The sequence below is a fragment of the Calypte anna genome, chromosome 11, assembly GCF_003957555.1.
Source record: "Calypte anna isolate BGI_N300 chromosome 11, bCalAnn1_v1.p, whole genome shotgun sequence".
NCBI classification, from domain to species: Eukaryota; Metazoa; Chordata; class Aves; order Apodiformes; family Trochilidae; genus Calypte; species Calypte anna.
The window spans coordinates 342,787-362,008 of NC_044257.1; the positions used below are offsets into that span (position 1 = coordinate 342,787).

At 49.0% G+C, this 19,222-nt stretch overlaps 1 protein-coding gene across 2 annotated transcripts in view; it reads left to right on the forward strand.

Annotated features, from left to right (window-relative positions):
- GNAO1 (G protein subunit alpha o1) overlaps window positions 1-19,222 on the forward strand; it is a 133,071-nt gene that overhangs the window by 91,496 nt on the left and 22,353 nt on the right. For both annotated transcript variants that reach the window (XM_030457837.1, XM_030457836.1), the window contains exons 4-6: window positions 1,386-1,546; window positions 17,958-18,086; window positions 18,746-18,875. In XM_030457837.1, the coding sequence (XP_030313697.1) occupies window positions 1,386-1,546; window positions 17,958-18,086; window positions 18,746-18,875 (420 nt within the window). The remainder of the gene's footprint in view (window positions 1-1,385; window positions 1,547-17,957; window positions 18,087-18,745; window positions 18,876-19,222) is intronic.

A 19,222-nucleotide genomic window follows, 5' to 3' on the forward strand; every position in this document is an offset into this window, starting at 1 on the left:
GACATACACCTATAACTCCCCTCTCTTAGTAAAGAACATACAAGAGCCCTCTTTGCCACCTGACTGAAAGCATGGATGCCTTTCCTGAGCCAGCCATGCACAAATGATGGGACCAGCAGTCATGGGGGGACTGGCCATTACCAGTTCTTGTATTATAGACTCTGTGCAAAGAGCAGAATTACAGCTCCAGCAGGGCAGCCAAACTCTATGGATGATCTATGAATATTCATTGAGCTCACAAAGCACTCCAGGGCAGATAACAAGCTTTTAAAATTAACTGAACCCCTCAAGGTTCTTCTTTGCCTTGGCTTTGAGGTGTGAGTCACCAACAGCATTTCTCCAAAATGAGCAGAGCCTGTGCAAGGGGCTGGCAGGATTCCTTAGCACCAAAATATGAGGTCAAACATTCCACAAAAAAAAGACTTTATGTTCAGAAAATCTTCAAAGCATAGAGACTCCATCTCATGACGTTTATGGGATGGCACCTCCATACAGTACTGGGACTTCTTCAACCTGTAAAGACTGGAGGAGCAGGAGACTTGAGGTTTCTAGGAGTCTAGGACATGTGGGAGACCCAGGCAGAGGGATGGTATGATTTGGGGTGTCCTGCTTGGGAGTCAAGCATCGACCACTATGAACTATTCCAGTAGGGCTGAGCTCCACTATTCGAAGGCTGTCCAGACATTCCCATCTCGAATCTGAGATACCTTCCAGCCAGGAGTTGTGTCAGAATGCTGTCCTCCAGGAAAAGTAGTTGTTTCAGTGAATCACATGTTTCTCACCAAAAAAGCTTCCATCTGAAAGTGGCCAGCTGGCCCTGCCCTCCCTGCCATACTCCTTCACCACAGGAGATTCCTCTCCCTCCGAGTCACGAAGCACAAGAGGCAGCCAAGGAGGGCTGTGGTAACAGGAATTAGCCCTTCTAGCAGGGGCTCATAGCAGAGAACAAAAACTCAGGAAAAGCAATAAACCAGCCTCTGAAAAATAGTGTTTCTGGAGCCTTTCTGCTGCTCTTGCTGGTACAAATGGCTCCTAATTCAAAGGGGTTACACCCTCAGCTCAAACAGGTATCGTTGCAGGGTATGTGCCACTTGGCTCATTTAAGATATACTTGCACATTTTAAAATAGACAAATATGAATTTCCTTTTCTTCACAAGAAGCTCCACACACAGGCAGTGCTGACTGCTGGATAGAAATGTCTGTTAAGTGAGGTGAATTGCAGAAATAACCTCTTCCCTTTGTGGCTTCCTTGCTCCATCAGCCTTTTGCCTTTATTGTTGGATCCTATGGTGTGGATTCTAAACCCCCATCCCAGGAGCCTGGTGCTTGGGTGAAAATCTCTGCCTTAAGCATCTCTGTAACCCCTTGTTTCTTTTCTCTGCAGGCTGATGCCAAGATGGTCTGTGATGTTGTAAGTCGGATGGAGGACACAGAGCCCTTCTCTCCAGAGCTGCTGTCAGCTATGATGAGGCTCTGGGCAGACTCTGGGATCCAGGAATGCTTCAATCGATCCCGGGAATATCAACTCAATGACTCGGCCCAATAGTGAGTATCCCTGGCCAGGGACTTCTGTGTTAAGAAGCTGCATTTGGGTTTGTTAAAGTTTTAATTAAAGTGAACGACCTCACAGTGGTGGTGCTGAACAGGCTGCTGGGGGGTGTGTTGTGTCCCAGCCTGCTGCAGGGCAGAAAGGACCAGGCAGGACATTCGTGTCCCTTTCAGCCAGTCTGGGCTCAGGTCAGTGACCCCGAGGACAGGTTCCCAACCTGCTCCCAAATGACTCAGGGTAGGTTTCTACACACATGGATTTGGTGATCAGAGAGAGACCAACCAGAGGCCATGGCTGATGGCCTCTTCATTTGCCTGACAGACAATGGAAGGGTGTAATCACCTGCTCTGTGTAGCAGTGCAGCTCCTGGGTTTGCTTGTCTGATAGTCCTACACTGAGCTGAGAGGCAGCTGGACTGCAGCCAAGGGTAAGGGATGTCTGTGTTATTCTCCTAACACAGTTGATGGCACCTCTACCATTAGGGACCACATCCAGGTGTTTTTCTTTTTAGTGATGATTATCTGAATCCATGGCTTTGGTTCATCACGTGGTAAGAGCAGGACATCTACTCAGAGCAATTGCTCTGGCTCTGAAGAAATGTTGAGGCCTTCAGTTCAGACCCATTCCTAATTATAATTCACCCAATCTGTTTGCCTCCACCTAGGCAAGGATGCTAAAGCTTTTCATCCTGTAATTTCAATTGCAGCAGCTGTTGCAGCCAGGCAAAATGTCCCCCTGGCCCTGTGCTGGGACCTGGGCAGTAGTCAGTAAAACCTGGTTAACTATAAGCATAAGGAACAGTCAAGCATGGCATGGTCATTTCCCCAGTTGTACCTTGGGACCTAGGCATGGTGGCACAGGAATGCTGCATCCATGCTTTTGGCTTTCACAGTATCCCATGTCAACAAGTTCACCAGCTGACTCATGCACTTCTGGAGCTGTTATTGTGTGTTTGGATTGCCTGGCATCTCTGCCTGGGGTTTTCCTGGTTGTCCATCAAAACACAGAGCCAAGCACTGATGTGGGTGGTGGTTTTGTTCCCTGTGGTGGGGCTGATTTTCCTGTCTGCACCAGCTCCTCCCATCCAAGCTGGCAGGGCAGTCAGAGAGCAGAGGATTATTGCTGCTCTTGTGGTGCTGCAGCAGAAGGCAAGGGATGACACATCACTTGGCATTGACCAAAAAACCCAAATGGGAAACCTGCAGATGTGTGGCTGGTGCCACAGCATCCTACCCAGGCATTTTGCACCATAAGCCAGTACTTCTCAGTGATGTTCCCAACATTATTCTGCCTTTTAACCACTGCTAGGTGGACATCCATATTTAATCTACATTTCATTGCCTGTAACAGCAAAATCTGCTTGCTCTTGCCAGAAATTTTATTGATTTTTTTTTTTTAATAAAAGAAAGGTCTGATGGCATAAACATACCTTTACAGATAAAAATTATATAAAATGCCAGTCCTAATTGCATTACAGCCTGGTGGAAAATTCTCCAATTGTTTTAGAGCCAATTATCTTGAGGAAAGCATGTTAATTTTCCTTCCATGCAAGACAGCAGTTGAAACTAATAAGCATGGCCCTCCCAGTGTGCCCAGCTGCTGGGCAATTCAGCAGCAAGAGCTCCAACACCACCAGCAGTGTTCTAGATGTCACCTGAAGAGTCTCTGTGCTGTGGCATTCACAGCAATATCAACGTGTGGCTGCAGCCCAGCAAAATGAATGAGTTTGTCTTCAGCAAAACTTCTTGCACCAGGAGGAGGATGCAGAGTCCTCCTTGCCAGGGTGAGCTCTCCAGAACCACCCTGTGCTCCATGCTGTGGCCAGGCACCTGTTATCTCTGAGTGAGGTCAGATGGGGAAGCTGAAGACAACAAAGTCCTTGGCATTTCTGGATCTGCTGTCACTGAGGAGGCTCTGGTGGCCCTGTCCCCAGGAGAAGAGATGCTGTCACAGGACAGGGCACTGCCATGTGTCCTGCTGCAGCTCTAAGCCCTGCTGCCATCACAGCAGATGGTGAATCAAGTGTGAGCTCAGTTGGCACATATTCACTCCGAGTGGACACCCAGTGAAAAGAGGCATATTTTTCATTTAATCCTTCAGTGTTTTGAGGTTGTTTTCTTCTGCATGAGTGAAAGATTTGAGACAGCTTTCTGTTAGTCCCTGCCCACCCCCTCAAGGGAAAGGGCTCATCTTTATTGACACTGGTATTGGGTGTAAAACAATAGCAATTAAAAATACGTTTTCATTAGGGCTGAGAAAAATAAATCATCAAATTATACAATTCCAGACTGGTTTGGGCTGGAAGGGACCTTAAAGCTCATGCAGTTCCAACCCCCTGCATGGGCAGGGACACCTCCCACCAGCCCAGGTTGCTCCAAGCCCCATCCAGCCTGGCCTGAGACACTGCCAGGGATGGGGCAGCCACAGCTTCCATGGGCAACCTGGGCCAGGGGCTCAGCATCCTCACCCTAAAGAATTTCTTCCTGAATTCCAGACAAGACTTGCATCTGAATTTCCCCAAAGTTTGAAAACCAGTGAAGGGCAGTGATCTGGACTAGCATCACTCTTACTTCAGGCTTCTCTTGGTGTTCAGCCAGAGGGACTGGTGTTTTGCTGGCAGGAAGGAAGTTTGCTGCAGTAGTCAGAGATCTCAATCCATGACTGCTCAGCACATGTCACAAAGCCTGAAGGCACCAAGTGACCAGGTCCTGTCTCAGCCAGCATAGGTGGCCTTCAGGAGCAGTCCAGGCACTTTCCATCACCCCAGAAGCCACCTGCTGTAAGCCCTGACCTCTTTTCAGAAACCCTCCTGTTTCTAAGGAACCACCACTTGTGCTTCTCTGAGCCAGTGCCACCCCTGTCCTGCATTGCTCTTCCAGTGCTTTACCTCGAGGGGTTTTTTAATGGCTCAAACAACAGACCTTCTGTTAAGGCCCCTGAGAGACCAAGTCACAGGCTAATCAACAGCCTGCCAGAGCTAGAAGCATGGCTTTTATTACCCTGTCATTAATTTCACTGAAAAGAGATTTAATATATTGTATTAGCCTAAACAAGAAGTGAGTAACAGCTCTTCTCTCCTACCAAAGAAGGGATGGAGTGCATTGCTTTCTGCTCTCCTGTGCATTTCTGACTAATGGTGTGGACTTCCCTGCAAAGCTTTGCAGCTTTTAAGGTCTAAAGTCAGCCTGTCCTTAGCAAGGATTTCACAGCTACTGTGAGGGAGCAGTAGAAAACAGCACTGCTGAAAAGAAAAGAAAAGAAGGATGACTGAGGAAGAGGGGAGGTTCTGTAAGAGGCCTCCTGTGTCTCGGACAGCAAAAAGTAAACCCATAAGGACAGCAAGAGAAAGGAAAAGGGTAAGATGGAGCAGTTGATTTCATCTTTTTTTGTTACTGCATTTTTTTCCATCACTCCCTAAGGCAAATTTATGGGTGGGTTGAGTTCCACATTCCTAATCTCTTGATTATGTTTTTAGTCCTACTTCATCTCCTCTTCCTTTCTTGTCTCTGTGCCTGGAAGCTAAATCTACCTCTGATCATCAAAGAATCTGGGCACTGCTGATGTCTTTTTCTTCTCCAGCCAGTTTCTGTCTGTGGAAGCACATCTGTGACCCACATTTTGCTTTCAAAATCAGCAAAATAGAGGTTTCCGGCTGGTTTCCTTCATCTCCTACTTTTGTTCAGATTTGAAAATTGCCTTGTGTTCCCTAGCCTGGAGTTTCTGCCTATCCTGGTCAGTGGACTACAGTACATAGGGCAAATATGATCTTAATCAGGCAGGGATGAGGACCTGCTTTGAACAGCCTCCAGACTTCAGGGGTGGGGAATGGATCAGAACCAGCACCCACAGGAGCACTGGTTTTCTGTGTGCATATCCAAACAGGCACAGGCCCTGCAAGAGATGTAGGCAGAGAGAGCTTGCAAGTACACAGCCACAAAAGAGCCAAAATCCATCTCAAGTTCTTCTCCTGCCTCCAAGTACATCGAAAGATCATTTGATAATGCCAAGGCTGTGAAACTACTGTGAAAATGTAAAATATTTTAGGCCTGCATTCAACCCATCCTTCTTCACACGTTTTGGAGGTGTCAGGGCTGGGAAGCTTCTTGCCTTTGGCTCTCTTCATAGGGAGCAAAGGGAGGGAAGAGCTGGCTCTGGGGAAGGATCCAGACCTCAGAGCTCAGAGCAGAAACAGAGGTGCAACTGTGTCTGCTGCTCTACCCTATCTAACCACAGCCCTGACATCTCAGGCCTGTGCCAAACACCAAGGCCAAACAGGGTGAAAATTTTCATTGCTCCATCTTCAAGAACTCCTCTGGCACTGCCTTAGAGAAAAGCAGCTCCAAACTCAGAGTAAAATACCACGGTGTGCTTTCCTTCACACCCTGTCTCACGTGGGACTGATTCCTGGTTGCTTCTCCTTGCAAAAGAATTGGCTTTGCATCTTCCCTGTCGACACTTACTGCATCCTGCATGCCAATGCACACTTGGCATCAGGGAAACAGTTCAGAAAACAGAGCCAGATATTGTTGTGATGTGGTGAACAGCTTCCAGACTGAGCCCTGACAAGGCAGCATTGGCACAGACTGCCCAGAGAAGCTGTAAAATCTCTGTCCTTGGAAAAACTCAACACCTGGCCACCTGAGCTAACTTGCAAACTGAATTTAACTTTGAAGCTGGCCCTGCTTTGACAGGTCCAGCTGAACTTCAGAGCCCCAACCCAAGCCAGCACTTTTGGGCTAACGTTTTGTGTTTTTTCCCCTTGCTTTTTCTCTCGTGACACTGAGTTTTAAAAGGGAGACAGGGATCCTCAGGGTTGGCTGCAGTAACCTGTTCCTCACCATGCCAGACGTGGGCGTTACAAATGACTGTCAGGACCGGGCCTGTTTTAATGGGCCACAATTGTCTTCCACAGCAGTCTGCAGGCACCAGTGGTGATGGTGTGGTGGGGAGATGCTGCCACCCCCTTTCCGTGGGTCCTATCCCAAAAATCATCCGTGTTTAGAAAAGAAAAATTGCAGAGGGACTTTGCTGTGGTTTGGGGAGCACATGGCAGCATGTTGGGAGCTTTTGAGCAGAGCTCCATGGGATAAAGAGCTCAGGAGGAGCCAGTCCAGCCCAGGACAAGCACTGATGGGCAGCGCAGAATAACTCTGTGCCCTCTGGATGCTGTTACTTCTTTCTCCCCCTCCTTCCCATTTTTGTGGTTGGTGCAGTTCCCTTCCCTGGGTTTCTCCCCTGGCCAGCAGCCATCCCTCTCACACTCACCCCTTGCCCTCCCTGCTGAGGAGCTCTGATGCCATTCAGTGGGCCCCATGGCACAGGAGAGCCCAAAAAACCCTCAGCCCAAAAAGCCTGCTCAAGGTGTGCAGCTGCTGCCTACTCCAGGAGTCCTCCTGCCCTCTCCAGGAGCTCAGCCCGTGCACACCCTCAAACAGCCCTGCTAGAAGTGGGGAGCAGCACAGCATCCTCACACAGTGGTGTTTAAGGTTAGGAGTTAAATCCAAAAGCAAGCAGGAGCTTAGCTAAAAAGCCCCTGGTTTTCTATATATATTAAGACAACCACTGGAAAATTGCTTTTATCTGCTGCTTCCTGAGCCCTCTGGCTTATGCTTTAAAGCTTTTTGTCTGTGAACAGGAGAGCTAGAAAGTCCCTTTTTATTTCCTTAAGCAAATGGTCCATCAAATATCCAGCCTTGAGGGACTGGAGCTTGAAGAGACAACAAAAATGAAGGGGAAAAAAAAAAGTATAGCAAACATTGTGATCCTTGACATAAAATCCCAGGACTCGACAATGATAAGGATGAAGCACCCAGAGCTGAGCCCACAGAGAGAGGAGCCCTCTGAGCACCCATGGGAGCACCCGTAGCACCCCTTTCCTTATGCCCAAATCCTCCTGCTTGCAGCTTCCCCATCTCCCATGCATCTAAAGCATCTTTAGGGCTTGAGTATCAGGAGGAGGCATCTTCTCCAAGGTCTTCTTCTAGGCCTGACTTGATATAGAAAAAAGAAGAGAGCTGGTGCTGAGCTGGGATTTTAGGCAGCACCTTCTCCTTGCTGCTGGGAGGGGAGGGAAGAGAGAACCCAGGCACAGACCACCCCGTGGAGTCAGACCAAGGAAGTGTCAGCTCGGGTTTGGGTGGTTGGTCCAAGCATTTCTGGGGATTTCTGATGCCCTTTGCCTTGCTGGAACCCCTTCCTGGCTGGGGTACTTTTGCTGGAACATTGAAAAGAAATCCAGTGCTTCAAAAGTAAGCCCAGGCCACCAAGTATCCCCTGAGCAGTTGCCACAGCACAGACAGCACTCTGGCTCCTGGCCCACGCATGCTGGGCCCAGACATCCTCTGGCACACAGGAGATGATCCCAAGGAACACCAACAGTGGCTTCTTCCCTCCACATTGCTCATCCTCCTCCTTTTCCCTCACGTATGTGTTAAATCACATCAGTCCGTCCCGTCCCCCCTCAGCCCTAGGGACAAGTGGGTTGTGCAGCAGGTGCATGAAGAACACGTGTGGGTGAGCAAAGGCAAAACTCTATGTGAGCAGGAATGACCCAGCCCTGTCCTGCAGCCTTCCCAGGAGGGACATGAGGGCTCCCTCCTGGGATTCAGAGCCTTATTTTTATCTTTTCCTTGCAGTAGGAACCAAAGTGCTCTTTATTTTGAGAAGCTTGAAGCATCAGTTGGGGATGGCTGGTCCTTCCCTCAGCTGTGCAGTTCCAGCAGATGAATAAATCTTGCATGCATCTGTAATTACTGCTTAACTGGTGTTGAAATGCAGCACCATTGATCTGCAAAATTCATCCAAATCCATATAGGAGAGCATGAAATGGTATTGAATGGAGCAGAAAAGTACATGTCAGCATGCATTTCCAGCCTTCTTTGTTCCCAAAAAAAAAAAAAAAGGGGGGGGTGAGGGAGGGAAACAGTATTTCTTCATCTCTTTAAATTCTTGGGTTGGCTTACAATTTAATCTTCAAATGTAACACCATTTTCTACGCTCCTCTTTATGGAGTTCTTTCTTCAAACAGGCTAGCAGGTTTCTACCAACCTTTCAGCATCTGTCCCCACATGGGCGAAATCCCTGTTAAAAAAGCATGGAAGCTTTGGGGTTATAGACTTCAGTATCATCAGGTCTTGTGATTAAAGCTCCTGACTGGGATTTAGTGGACCCAGACTGATTTCCAAGAGCCACCAGAGACTTGCTGGTGTGTCCTCAGGCAAGTCATCCATCCCCTTAATCCCTGTATTCCTCCTAAAGCAAGTGTGGTTGGTGACATTTCCCTGTTCCAGTGGGAAGTTGGGAGGACACATCAATTATGCTGAGAAGCTCCAGCAGCAGAGAGCACAGGAACATGGACTGGGCCAGGGGGATGCCTATGCTAACCAGCCATCTGCTGGAGATGCTCGCCTCCCCATCTGAAGCCAGGAGCAAGCCCAGCAAGAGCATTTATTGGCAATGAAATCTGCATTGTCTGGTAAAAGTCCTGATGTAGACCTAATGCTGCTCCATCCTCCCACTGGAAGCTGAGCTCTCCTGGAATGGTTGAAACTTCTCCTGTCAAGCTCACCTGGCTGCCTGCAGCACCTTGGCCTGCAGCTTGCTCCCAAGAGCCACTGGAAGGGCCATGGCCACGCAGCAGAGGCTGCTTCTGGCAGGGATGTGTCCCCAAGGCACAGGGACAAAGTGCTGTCCCCAGCCCTGGTGGAGGAGCATGCCTTGAAGGCAGTGTCCTCTGATCAGGGCTCCTTCCCAGAAGAAGTCCTTCATTAGCCCAAACTCCACACCACTTATTTTTAGTCCCTTCTTTCTTATTTTACTCCACAGAAAGCCATCAGCTCCACTGTCAGCAGGTCTATAACAGCAATGGTGGAGCCCAAAAAAACCTATCATAGAATCATAGAATGGTCTGGGTTGGAAGGGAGCTCAGAGCTCATCAAGTCCAACCCTTGATCCACTCCCCCCATGGTTCCCAGCCCATGGCACTCAGTGCCACATCCAGGCTCTTTGGAAAGATCTCCAGACACGGAGAATCCACTCCTTCCCTGGGCAGCCCATTCCAATGCCTGATCACCCTCTCCAGAAAGAAATTCTTTCTCATCTCCAACCTAAACCTCCCCTGGCACAACTTGAGACCCTGCCCTCTTGTCTTGCTGAGAGTTGCCTGGGAAAAGAGCCCAACCCCCCCCTGGCTCCAACCTCCTTTCAGGGAGTTGCAGAGAGTGATGAGGTCTCCCCTGAGCCTCCTCTTCTCCAGCCTCAACACCCCCAGCTCCCTCAGCCCTTCCTCACAGCAATTCTGCTGGATCCCTTCACAGCCTCCTTGCTCTTCTCTGGACCTGCTCCAGCACCTCAAGCTCCTTCCTGAGGGGCTGAGGGGCCCAGAACTGGACACAGGACTCAAGCTGTGGCCTCCCCAGGGCTGAGCACAGGGGCAGAATCCCTTCCCTGGACCTGCTGGCCACGCTGTTCCTGAGCCAGCCCAGGATGCCATTGGCCTTCTTGGCCACCTGGGCACACTGCTGGCTCCTCTTCAGCTTCCTATCAAACCCACCTGCTCTGTTGTGTGAAGGTTTAGGTGTAGATCCTGCTCACTGCCAGGGTGCTGAGCACCACTCCAGCATCCTCACCCCTTCTCCAGCTCAGCTGCTGTCCTTCAGAGCTGGGCAGCAAGAGAAGCCACCCAAGCAGGAGCTGGATGGGAGCTGTTGAGCCTTCCTTTGCCTCAGCCAAAGCTGGATGAGCACCTGGGGCTGCCCCAGCATGCAGAGGGCACCTTCTTACAGGGCAGAGAAGATCTTGCACAGCCTGAGCCATGTGTCATCCTGTCCAGCTTGGCTTTATGCCCCCCCTCTGGGAAGGCCCAGCCAGCCCTGTTAAAAAGCTTTGACTTAAAGAAACAAAGATGAGGGAACAAAGCTGGGAAACTCCTGGCTGTAGATGTGGCTGTTAGAAGTTCGTGTTGCTTCAAAAAGCATCTAGACAAATTTCTGGGTGAAAAAATATTGAGGGGTAATAAGTATGTGAACTCTCTCTGAAACTCTGTTACCTGTATGGAGTACAGGAGGCTGGGAATGTCTGAGCACTGCACACTTCCTTGTCCTCTTCTCTCAGTGTCTGCTCTTGAACACCAGATAAGCTGGGTGGGTCTGATCTGGACATACTGTTCTCTTTTGTAAGCTCTCCAATAGGTAAAAAATACCCAAACCCTTCATTATCCCCTCTTACCTAACATCCAATTTTTAGATTTCATTGCAGAATGATGAGCCCACATCTGCTTTCCCAGGGTGGTTCCAAAACCATTCATGAGTAGGTTGTTAGTGTTGGCTTTTCCTCCCAAGCCCACCTCTCCCCCAACCCAAGCTCTCTGATCCTAAGCTCAGGCTGTTCCAGTGTCCTTTTTTTCCCAGCAGTAACCAGGATGGGGCAGACTGCTGACCAACCTGCTACAGGTGAGCAGAGCAGCTCAGGCCTGGAGACCCTGAATGTGCTGCAGAACCTTTGTTACACCCTTGCTGATGACTTATTCTGCTCCTCCACGTGTGATGCTAAAAATTCTTCTGGCAAACCACAAGTCTAACTAGGACAGCTCAACTCCAACCTGCTTTTGTTCATTCCTCCTGCCTATCATTAGTATTAATATCAACTTGTCAAGCTGATCTTGCTGTACAAGCCCCATGCAGCCTGCTGCACAGCTGCTTTTCCATCTCCATGGACACATCTCTTGCATTTGGCCAGGTCTGAGCCTCTGCTGGGTAAAAAATACTCCTCACTATGTAGCATCCCTCTTGTCAAGGTTTGCACCATCCTTTAATAGCAGGGACCATCCTCCTCCTTTCCCAGGGGAGAACAGTGAAAACTCAGAGCATCCAGCAGGGTTCATTCAGGAAAATTACTCCAGTGACCTTTGGGCCTGGTGACCATCACTCCTGCCAGAAGCAGGCACCAGAAGTGGCTTGTTGGAGGTTGGATTTAGGGGCAGGAATCTGGGGAGTGTCCAGGCTGATGTCTCAGCTGGTTAGATCTCAGTTGAGATGTATCATGTGGGCACATTGTGTTTCCTGATGGGATTGATTGCTGAAGGGACACCCTGCCACTGCTTGGAGACATTTCAAGTCTTTCATAACTGATGGTTATTTAAGACCTTTGTGTGTGCTGGATGAGCTGAGCTCTGTGAGTGGGCTGGGGTGGGTTTTTTTCCCCCCCTTTCCTTAAAATACCAGAGCAGATGTGGCTGGGCATGGCATCTGCATCCTTACTCCATAAACACTGAATATTAAACATGTGTGATGCCCAATAGACATGGACCTAATTGTTCATGGAGCTGTTTGTTCATGGAGCTGTTTGTTCGTGGGTGGACCAAAGGGAGAAGCTGGGGTACAGGCTGAGGTCAGGTGCTGATAACAGCCCTCAGAAATGCCCATTTTCCATCTCTGAGCTGGGAATGAGCCCTAGGGTGGAGACATCTTCTCATAAGCATCTGGGCTTAGATGAGGTGATCCCTGATCATGACAATCTTGATGGAAAACTCAGCATTTGCCAGGTCACAGTGCTGGAGCTGATCCTCCAGTGCTGCTGTAGACAGAAGAGAAAACAGCCCCACGGTGAGTCAGCTGGGAATGCTGACAAATGAGGATCTTCTTTTTCAATCAAATACAATGCAAACCAACACAACAAGGCCCATGCACAGCTCTTCCTTCATGGAGAAGACATGGCCAGAGGCCAGGAGTGGCAGGATAGAGGAGCAGCTGGGAAGCTGCTGTGGTCTCCAGGCTTGCACTCCTGAAGATCCCACTCCCCAGCTGTAAACCTGCCCCAGACCCAGGCTGTGGGCTGGGCCTTGGTCAAGCACTGAGGATGTGCTTGGAGAAGCACAGAGCTTTCAGACTGGAGAAGAGGAGGCTCAGGGGAGACCTCATCACTCTCTACAACTCCCTGAAAGGAGGTTGGAGCCAGGGGGGGGTTGGGCTCTTTTCCCAGGCAACTCTCAGCAAGACAAGAGGGCAGGGTCTCAAGTTGTGCCAGGGGAGGTTTAGGTTGGAGATGAGAAAGAATTTCTTTCTGGAGAGGGTGATCAGGCATTGGAATGGGCTGCCCAGGGAAGTAGTGGATTCTCCGTGTCTGGAGATCTTTCCAAAGAGCCTGGATGTGGCACTGAGTGCCATGGGCTGGGAACCACGGGGGGAGTGGATCAAGGGTTGGACTTGATGAGCTCTGAGCTCCCTTCCAACCCAGCCCATTCTATGATTCTATGTGAGTTTAGCCTTGGTGCACTGCTGGAGGAGGCCTGCAGAAAGACTGCCAAGATAGCAAGAAAAACCCAAGAAACCTTTTTTTTTGCACTTAACATCAACAGATGTGAGTGTACATCTATGGAAGCCTTCCCACAGTTACCCAGCTCTGACCACAGCCTCTGGCTTCAGCCTTGCTCCATCACCCAAGCAGCCAGCCAGCAGAGCCTTCAGTGTGGACAGCACAGGTCAGGAGAAGGCTCCCAGCTCCAGAGTATCTGGGGAGGGGTCCCCATTCATGCATTGCCTGTAGGAACTGGTCTGTTCCAGTGGGACAACTCAGACAAGGATGCTGGAGGCACTCCATGCAGAAAGCACCAAGGGTGCTGCCACAGGCTGTTGGACACAGCAAATGAAGGTGTAAGAAACTGTATTTCCTCCTGATCTCAGTCTTACTGTGTGGAGATATTTCAGACTGGCTTGTCCTCACAGAGCACCTGCCTTTTGGAGCCCCAGTTTGATGAGCTTCTCTCTCTGTATTTGGGAAACATCATTGTACGTTTTGCTTTCAGCAGCCTGATAGACTTGGGCTTCACCTCCCTAAGTGACTCAGAAACCTGCAATCTGCTTCAAAACAAAGCATTTAAGATAAAAGATCCCGGCAGTAATGGAGCTGCTCAGCTGGGGAGCAGAGATGTTGGAGGGTTATTGGTGTACTCCAAAACCTTCTAACCTTTCTTCAGCTTTTTTTTAACCCCTAGGCAAGGCAGGCTGCAAATAAGAACTGATGTGTCACTTCATATCCCTTTCCACTCCACTCTGCAAAGCCTGGAGCTGGGAAGCAGAAGGTGCCCTGATGCCACCAAGGTGGCATGGAAGGGGGACAGTCAAGCTCTCACTCTGAGCTCACCAAAGGGCTCTTATTTCTGCTGGATGAAGAGCTGCCAGCTTCTGAGGGGATGATGCATGAGCAAGGCTGTTGGCTGTGACAGCTCATCGCCTCCAAAAACAGTTTGGCCTGGAGGTTTGAGGTTCAAAGGACATCCCAGGAGTGCTTGTCCCACCTTGGGTTTCCCTCTTCCCAAAGAGGTGACATCACCAACACATCCCAACCTCTGCCAGCTCAGGCTCACACCCAGCAGGTCCTTCATCATGGACAGATGAAGCTTGAGAGATCACAGGATGGTTTGGGTTGGAAGAGACCTTAAAGCTCATCCAATCCCAACCCCTGCATGGGCAGGGACACCTCCCACCAGCCCAGGTTGCTCCAAGCCCCATCGAACCTGGACTTGGACACTGCCAGGGATGGGGCAGCCACAACTTCCATGGGCAACCTGGGCCAGTCTCTCACCATCCTCAAATTAAATAATTTCTTCCTAATGTCCAACATAAATCTCCCCTCTTCAAGTTTGAAACTATTTCCCCTTGTCCTCTCACTACACACCTGTGTAAAAAGCCCTCCCCCAGCTTTCTTGTAGGCAAGAAATCTTCACTTCTTGTTGAAATCTTGTTCTTGTAGGCAACAATCCTACCAAGGGTTCCTCTGGCTTCTGTGCAGGCATCCATCCGGGTGTCCAAAAGAGCTTCCCAGATCCCTGGGCTGCCTGGTTCAGGTCATTCATCCTGCTTCTTACCTTCCTTTGCCCCAGAACAGAGGTACCATGGAGGGCAGTAGGTTTATCTCCCTGGCTCATCATGGCATCTCACAGTGACAGTGCAACCTCAATCTCCCCTCTTCAGGTTTTAAACCATTTCCCCATATTCTCTCTTTATACCCCCGTGTCCAAAGCCCTCCCCCAGCTTTCTTGGAGCCCCTTCAGATATTGGAAGGTTGCTCTGAGCTCCCCTGGGAGCCTCCTCTTCTCCAGGCTGAACAACCCCAATCCCTCAGCCTGGCTTCCCAGGGAGGTGCTCAGCCCTCTGAGCATTTTAGATGCCTCCAGCAAGAACCAAGGAGAACAAGCAGCAGCTGAAAGCAGTTAAGCATCCCCAAAGCAGGCTCACCTGAGCTTCCCACCCCCACAGATGGATGTTGCTGAGGCAGCTGTGCATGGCACCTCCCTCCAGCTCAGCTTCTGGGCTGCAGGCACCAGCAGGGTCCAGCTCAGCTGCCACCAGGTCCAGGGAAAAAAATATATGAGGGAAATTCCTAAGGAGAGCAGCCAGAAGAGTAAAGAGTTTTGGAATGCAGCCTCAAAACCAGCATGGAACCTGTTGTGTACCTTCATAGAAGTTGCTGACTGACTGGTGAGAATACCAGGAGCAGGGGAAAAGCAGACCCAGGTAAGGCAAAGAATTTGAGTCATTGAGGAACAGGTGGAGGAAGACTAGAAATGAGGAAAGGAATGAAGAGGGGAGTTAATAGAAAAGGCCCCAGGTCTGTTGGAAAGGGGGTGTGGGAACTGGGGTGCCCAGCATCAGCATGGGAGTGACCCTGAGGCACCCAACTTATGGAGCTCAGCTCACATGAAGCCAGGTAGGCCCAGTATTTGGGATAGTGAGTATTCCTCTGTCCAGTTAACCTTCCCAGCACCAGTTAAGCAGTGGGAAGCAGTGTCTTCACCCAGACAGATGCTGGAGACTCCCTCCCCCCCCCAGCTAAGCTCCTGTCACAGCTGTGATTGGAGCTGGGTGATGAAAGAGAGGATGGTGAGAACCCCCTGAAATCCCAGCACTCTGCCTGGGGTTAAAGGATGCTGCTGATCACAAGCAGATCTTCCCACGTTGAAGGCAGTGATGAACTCCTCCATCACTGTGCTGCTGGAGTGCCAAGTCCTTCAGCCATTCTGCAGGAGATGTCTTCATTTCACTCAGCATTAGAGGAAGATCTCAAAGAAAAAAAAAATTAATAGGGAACCTTAAATTGAAGTGAGTTGAACCATAGGAAAATGCAGAAAATTAAGAGGGACAAATTGATAAAAGTCTTCTGGGCACCACCAAGAGCTGCAAGAAGGAAAGAAAATCCTTCCCTCTCTTACCCCTCCACTTTTTACCATCACCTTGAAGCATTTTATTCCTGAAGACAGAGTAGAGTCCAGGGCTGTGAATAACAGCTCTGCAGAGCTGCCTGGGTCTGTGGGGACATGTGAAGAAATGCATCTGTCCCCTAAATAACAGAAGGTGACACCAGCTGTCAATAGCTGAGTGATGGTGGCTTCAGCCACACCAGAGGATCTGATTTCAAAGGAAGCCCCATTCATCCACCCAGAGCCCATCACATGGCGATTAAGGGAGCATCTGTCACAAAACCACAATGGCTTCAAATGCTTGGAAAAGAGCAGAACAAAAATAAGCCTGCTTAGCTTCTGTACTTTTCTCTGGGTGATGTGGTTCTTGCAACTCTTTCGAGAAAATGAATGATAAATACGACGTGGAGCCAAAATACCTGATGCCAGCAGGGGCAGGTTTGGTTTTCACCTTAGTGCAGAGGTTGGCTGCTGTTTGTTTTTCCATGGAAAGCAATGACAGTGATTTTTCTTGGGTCAGCTCTTCCAGGACACTGAGGGAAAGTCTCCTGCTCTCTTCTGCAGCAGGGAGAGCATCTCCAGAGCAGGACAGGGCAGGGTGTTCAGGGTCAGGATCTGCTCTGGCAAGGCACAGGGGGAAATGGTCTCACTCCCAAGTCAGTGTGAGTACTTTCCTCATAACCCAGAAAGAAAATATAAAGAAATATAAATGTTAAAGAAAATATAAAGAAAATATAAATAAATGTTAAAGAAAATATAAATAAAGAAAATGTTAAAGAAAATATAAATAAATAAATGAATTGCATTTAGCTAAACTGAAAAAGAAAGCCAAGCTTAGGTATCAGAGCTATAAAATAGGAACTGTTCCAGCTTCTGCTTGTACCCACCAGTGAACTCATACTCAGCAGGGACAACATCATTTCCTTGTGTCCCAGTGCCCAGCTCTTCTTGGTACCCTTTCTTCTCTGCAAGCTGCCATCCCCTGGCCAGCACCTGAAGGGTACACACTCACCTTTCCTGTCCCTGCATGTCACCTCCTGCCCTGCTGCCTCCCTGGGTGACATCCAGGCTGCCAGAAGCACAGAGGGCAAAGAGCAAGAGCACAGACCTGCTTTACTCAGTCACAGTGAACTGCAGTCATCTTCTGTGCATGAGATAGGTGCTCCTGGGGCTGGAGGTGGGCATTTAGGGGATGGATTTGGGTCATGGGATGCACATCAGCCCCCTATTAAGGGGAACTGGAGTGTCTGTGTGCAGATGTTACTGTGTGATGCAGCTCTCTGCTTTGTAATTAGAATTAAATTACAATACAAGTTCCTCTTTATAAATTAGAGCTGGTTGTGCTGAGTTGTTTTCAAAAAGTGACTTGCCTGAAAAAAAAAGAATTGTGTTCATGTGTGCTTGGCTGTTGGATACCTCCACAAAAACACTTCACACCTCAAGGCAGGATTTATACCTGAAATTTCAGCCTGTGTAGGCATTGCCTGTGGTCATAGATTTTAAGCCTGGAGCAGAAAAAGGGCAAATGTTTTAAAACCATTCAAGTGTTTTAGAAAGCTAAATCTCCCCTTCAACCCTCAAAAAAAAAAAAACCCTATTGAAAGTCCCAGATTACCACCATCTAAGCAGGCCCCTGGATTTTTTCCAGGAGTCTCTCACAGCCCCAGCCCTGTGCTGGATTCCAAACCAAAGCTCTGACTCTCTCAGGCAGATTCATCTCCCTTCATTTGAGCTGACTGAAGTCAAGGCATGTCCTCAGAGCAAGCTGCCCTCTCTCCCTCCCTTCCCAGCAGAGACAAAAGCATCTCCCAAAGGTGACTCAACCTGTCTGGTCTGGGAGGAAGCCCCATATATGCTCCAACCTCTTATCTGAATGTGTGTGTTCAGTGTTCAGCACGATGGACCTAGTGGGGCCTTCACCCCCCAGGGAATAAAAAGAGCAAGGAATATTAAAACTGTGTATTTTCACAGATTACAATCAGGATTCACAAGACATGCACACTTCATTTCCTGCTTCCAGTTCACTGTCAGATTTTCCCCTCAGGTTAGTGGGATTCGTTAATGTTTCTTTTTCCCCTTAAACAAAAATACGCTCACCCATGAAAAATAAAGTTGAGGAAGATTAATAGGAAGCTGAAGGATCCATCTGAGATTGAAAAAGATTAATGTGTCTTATTCTTAGCTGTTTTCTTATTCTTTTCCCTTTCTCCTAGCTACCTAGACAGCTTAGATCGAATTGGAGCTGCAGACTACCAGCCCACGGAGCAGGATATCCTCCGAACCAGAGTCAAAACAACTGGCATTGTAGAAACCCACTTCACATTCAAAAACCTCCACTTCAGGTTAGTTCTAAACTGCATGTACCACTAACATTTCAGGGCATCTATTGAGCACAGGATTTCCCTATCACTCCTAAAGGAGAACTTGTTAAATTGCTGGTTAACCCACGGATGGCTCCCACCACAGAGAACATGGGGTTTTTGGGGGGATCAAGGGTGTGAAATGTTTGGCAATCTTGTATTGAATGTCACTGCCTTTAAGAGAAGAGCCTGTGTCATCTCTGAATTTGCTAATTGTGGACTCAATCCCCTCATCTAAATCATTAATGAATATATTAGAACTGGGTCCTACACTGATCCCTGGGGACACCACTGGTGAGCGGCCACCAATTGGATCAGCACCATTCAGCACCGCTCTCTGTGCCCAGAGATAGAAAGCTACACATAGTATTTAGAGCATATAACACTCAGGAGTGTGCAGCCTCCACCTCTGCAGACCCTTTGGGACCCAGCACCCTGTGGGGCTCTCCCACAGATCCCCACATCCTTTGCTGTAATTTCTCCTCCTCATCCTCCTCAGCTCCAGGCTCTGGAGGAGAAGACCTGGAGCAAGTGGTTGCTGTTGCTTTGTGTTTGGAGCCTTCCAGGGACTGTAAGGTCAGAGAATGCCAAGACTGCTAAGGTTAAGGAGCAGGTTCTGATGGTCTTTTCTTGCCCTGTAGGCTCTTTGATGTCGGGGGCCAGCGGTCAGAACGTAAGAAGTGGATCCACTGCTTTGAGGATGTCACAGCCATCATTTTCTGTGTTGCCCTGAGTGGTTACGACCAGGTGCTCCATGAAGATGAAACCACGGTGAGTCTCAGTGGGTCCTGGAGGCCCTGCCACTTCTTTAAGGAAAAGTTCATTGTCAGCAACTGCTCAGAGGTTGCCAAATGATCACAGGGGTGCTACAACAATGTGCTCTTGTCAGTCGCTCTGAAATCCTGGGGAGATTTCTCCTCCTCCATACTCTTCAAAATCAAGTCCTGCACACACAGGTAATGCTTCCTCACACCAGTAAAGCCACAATGTTTTATTTCTTCTTTCTAGCTGATATGTGTGTCTTCAAAACATGTTTATGGGACCCTGTGTCCAGAAAGAGGGGAGATAACCTCTATGTAGGCTTTTGAAACAAAGGGAAAGAAGTGATCACACCATGG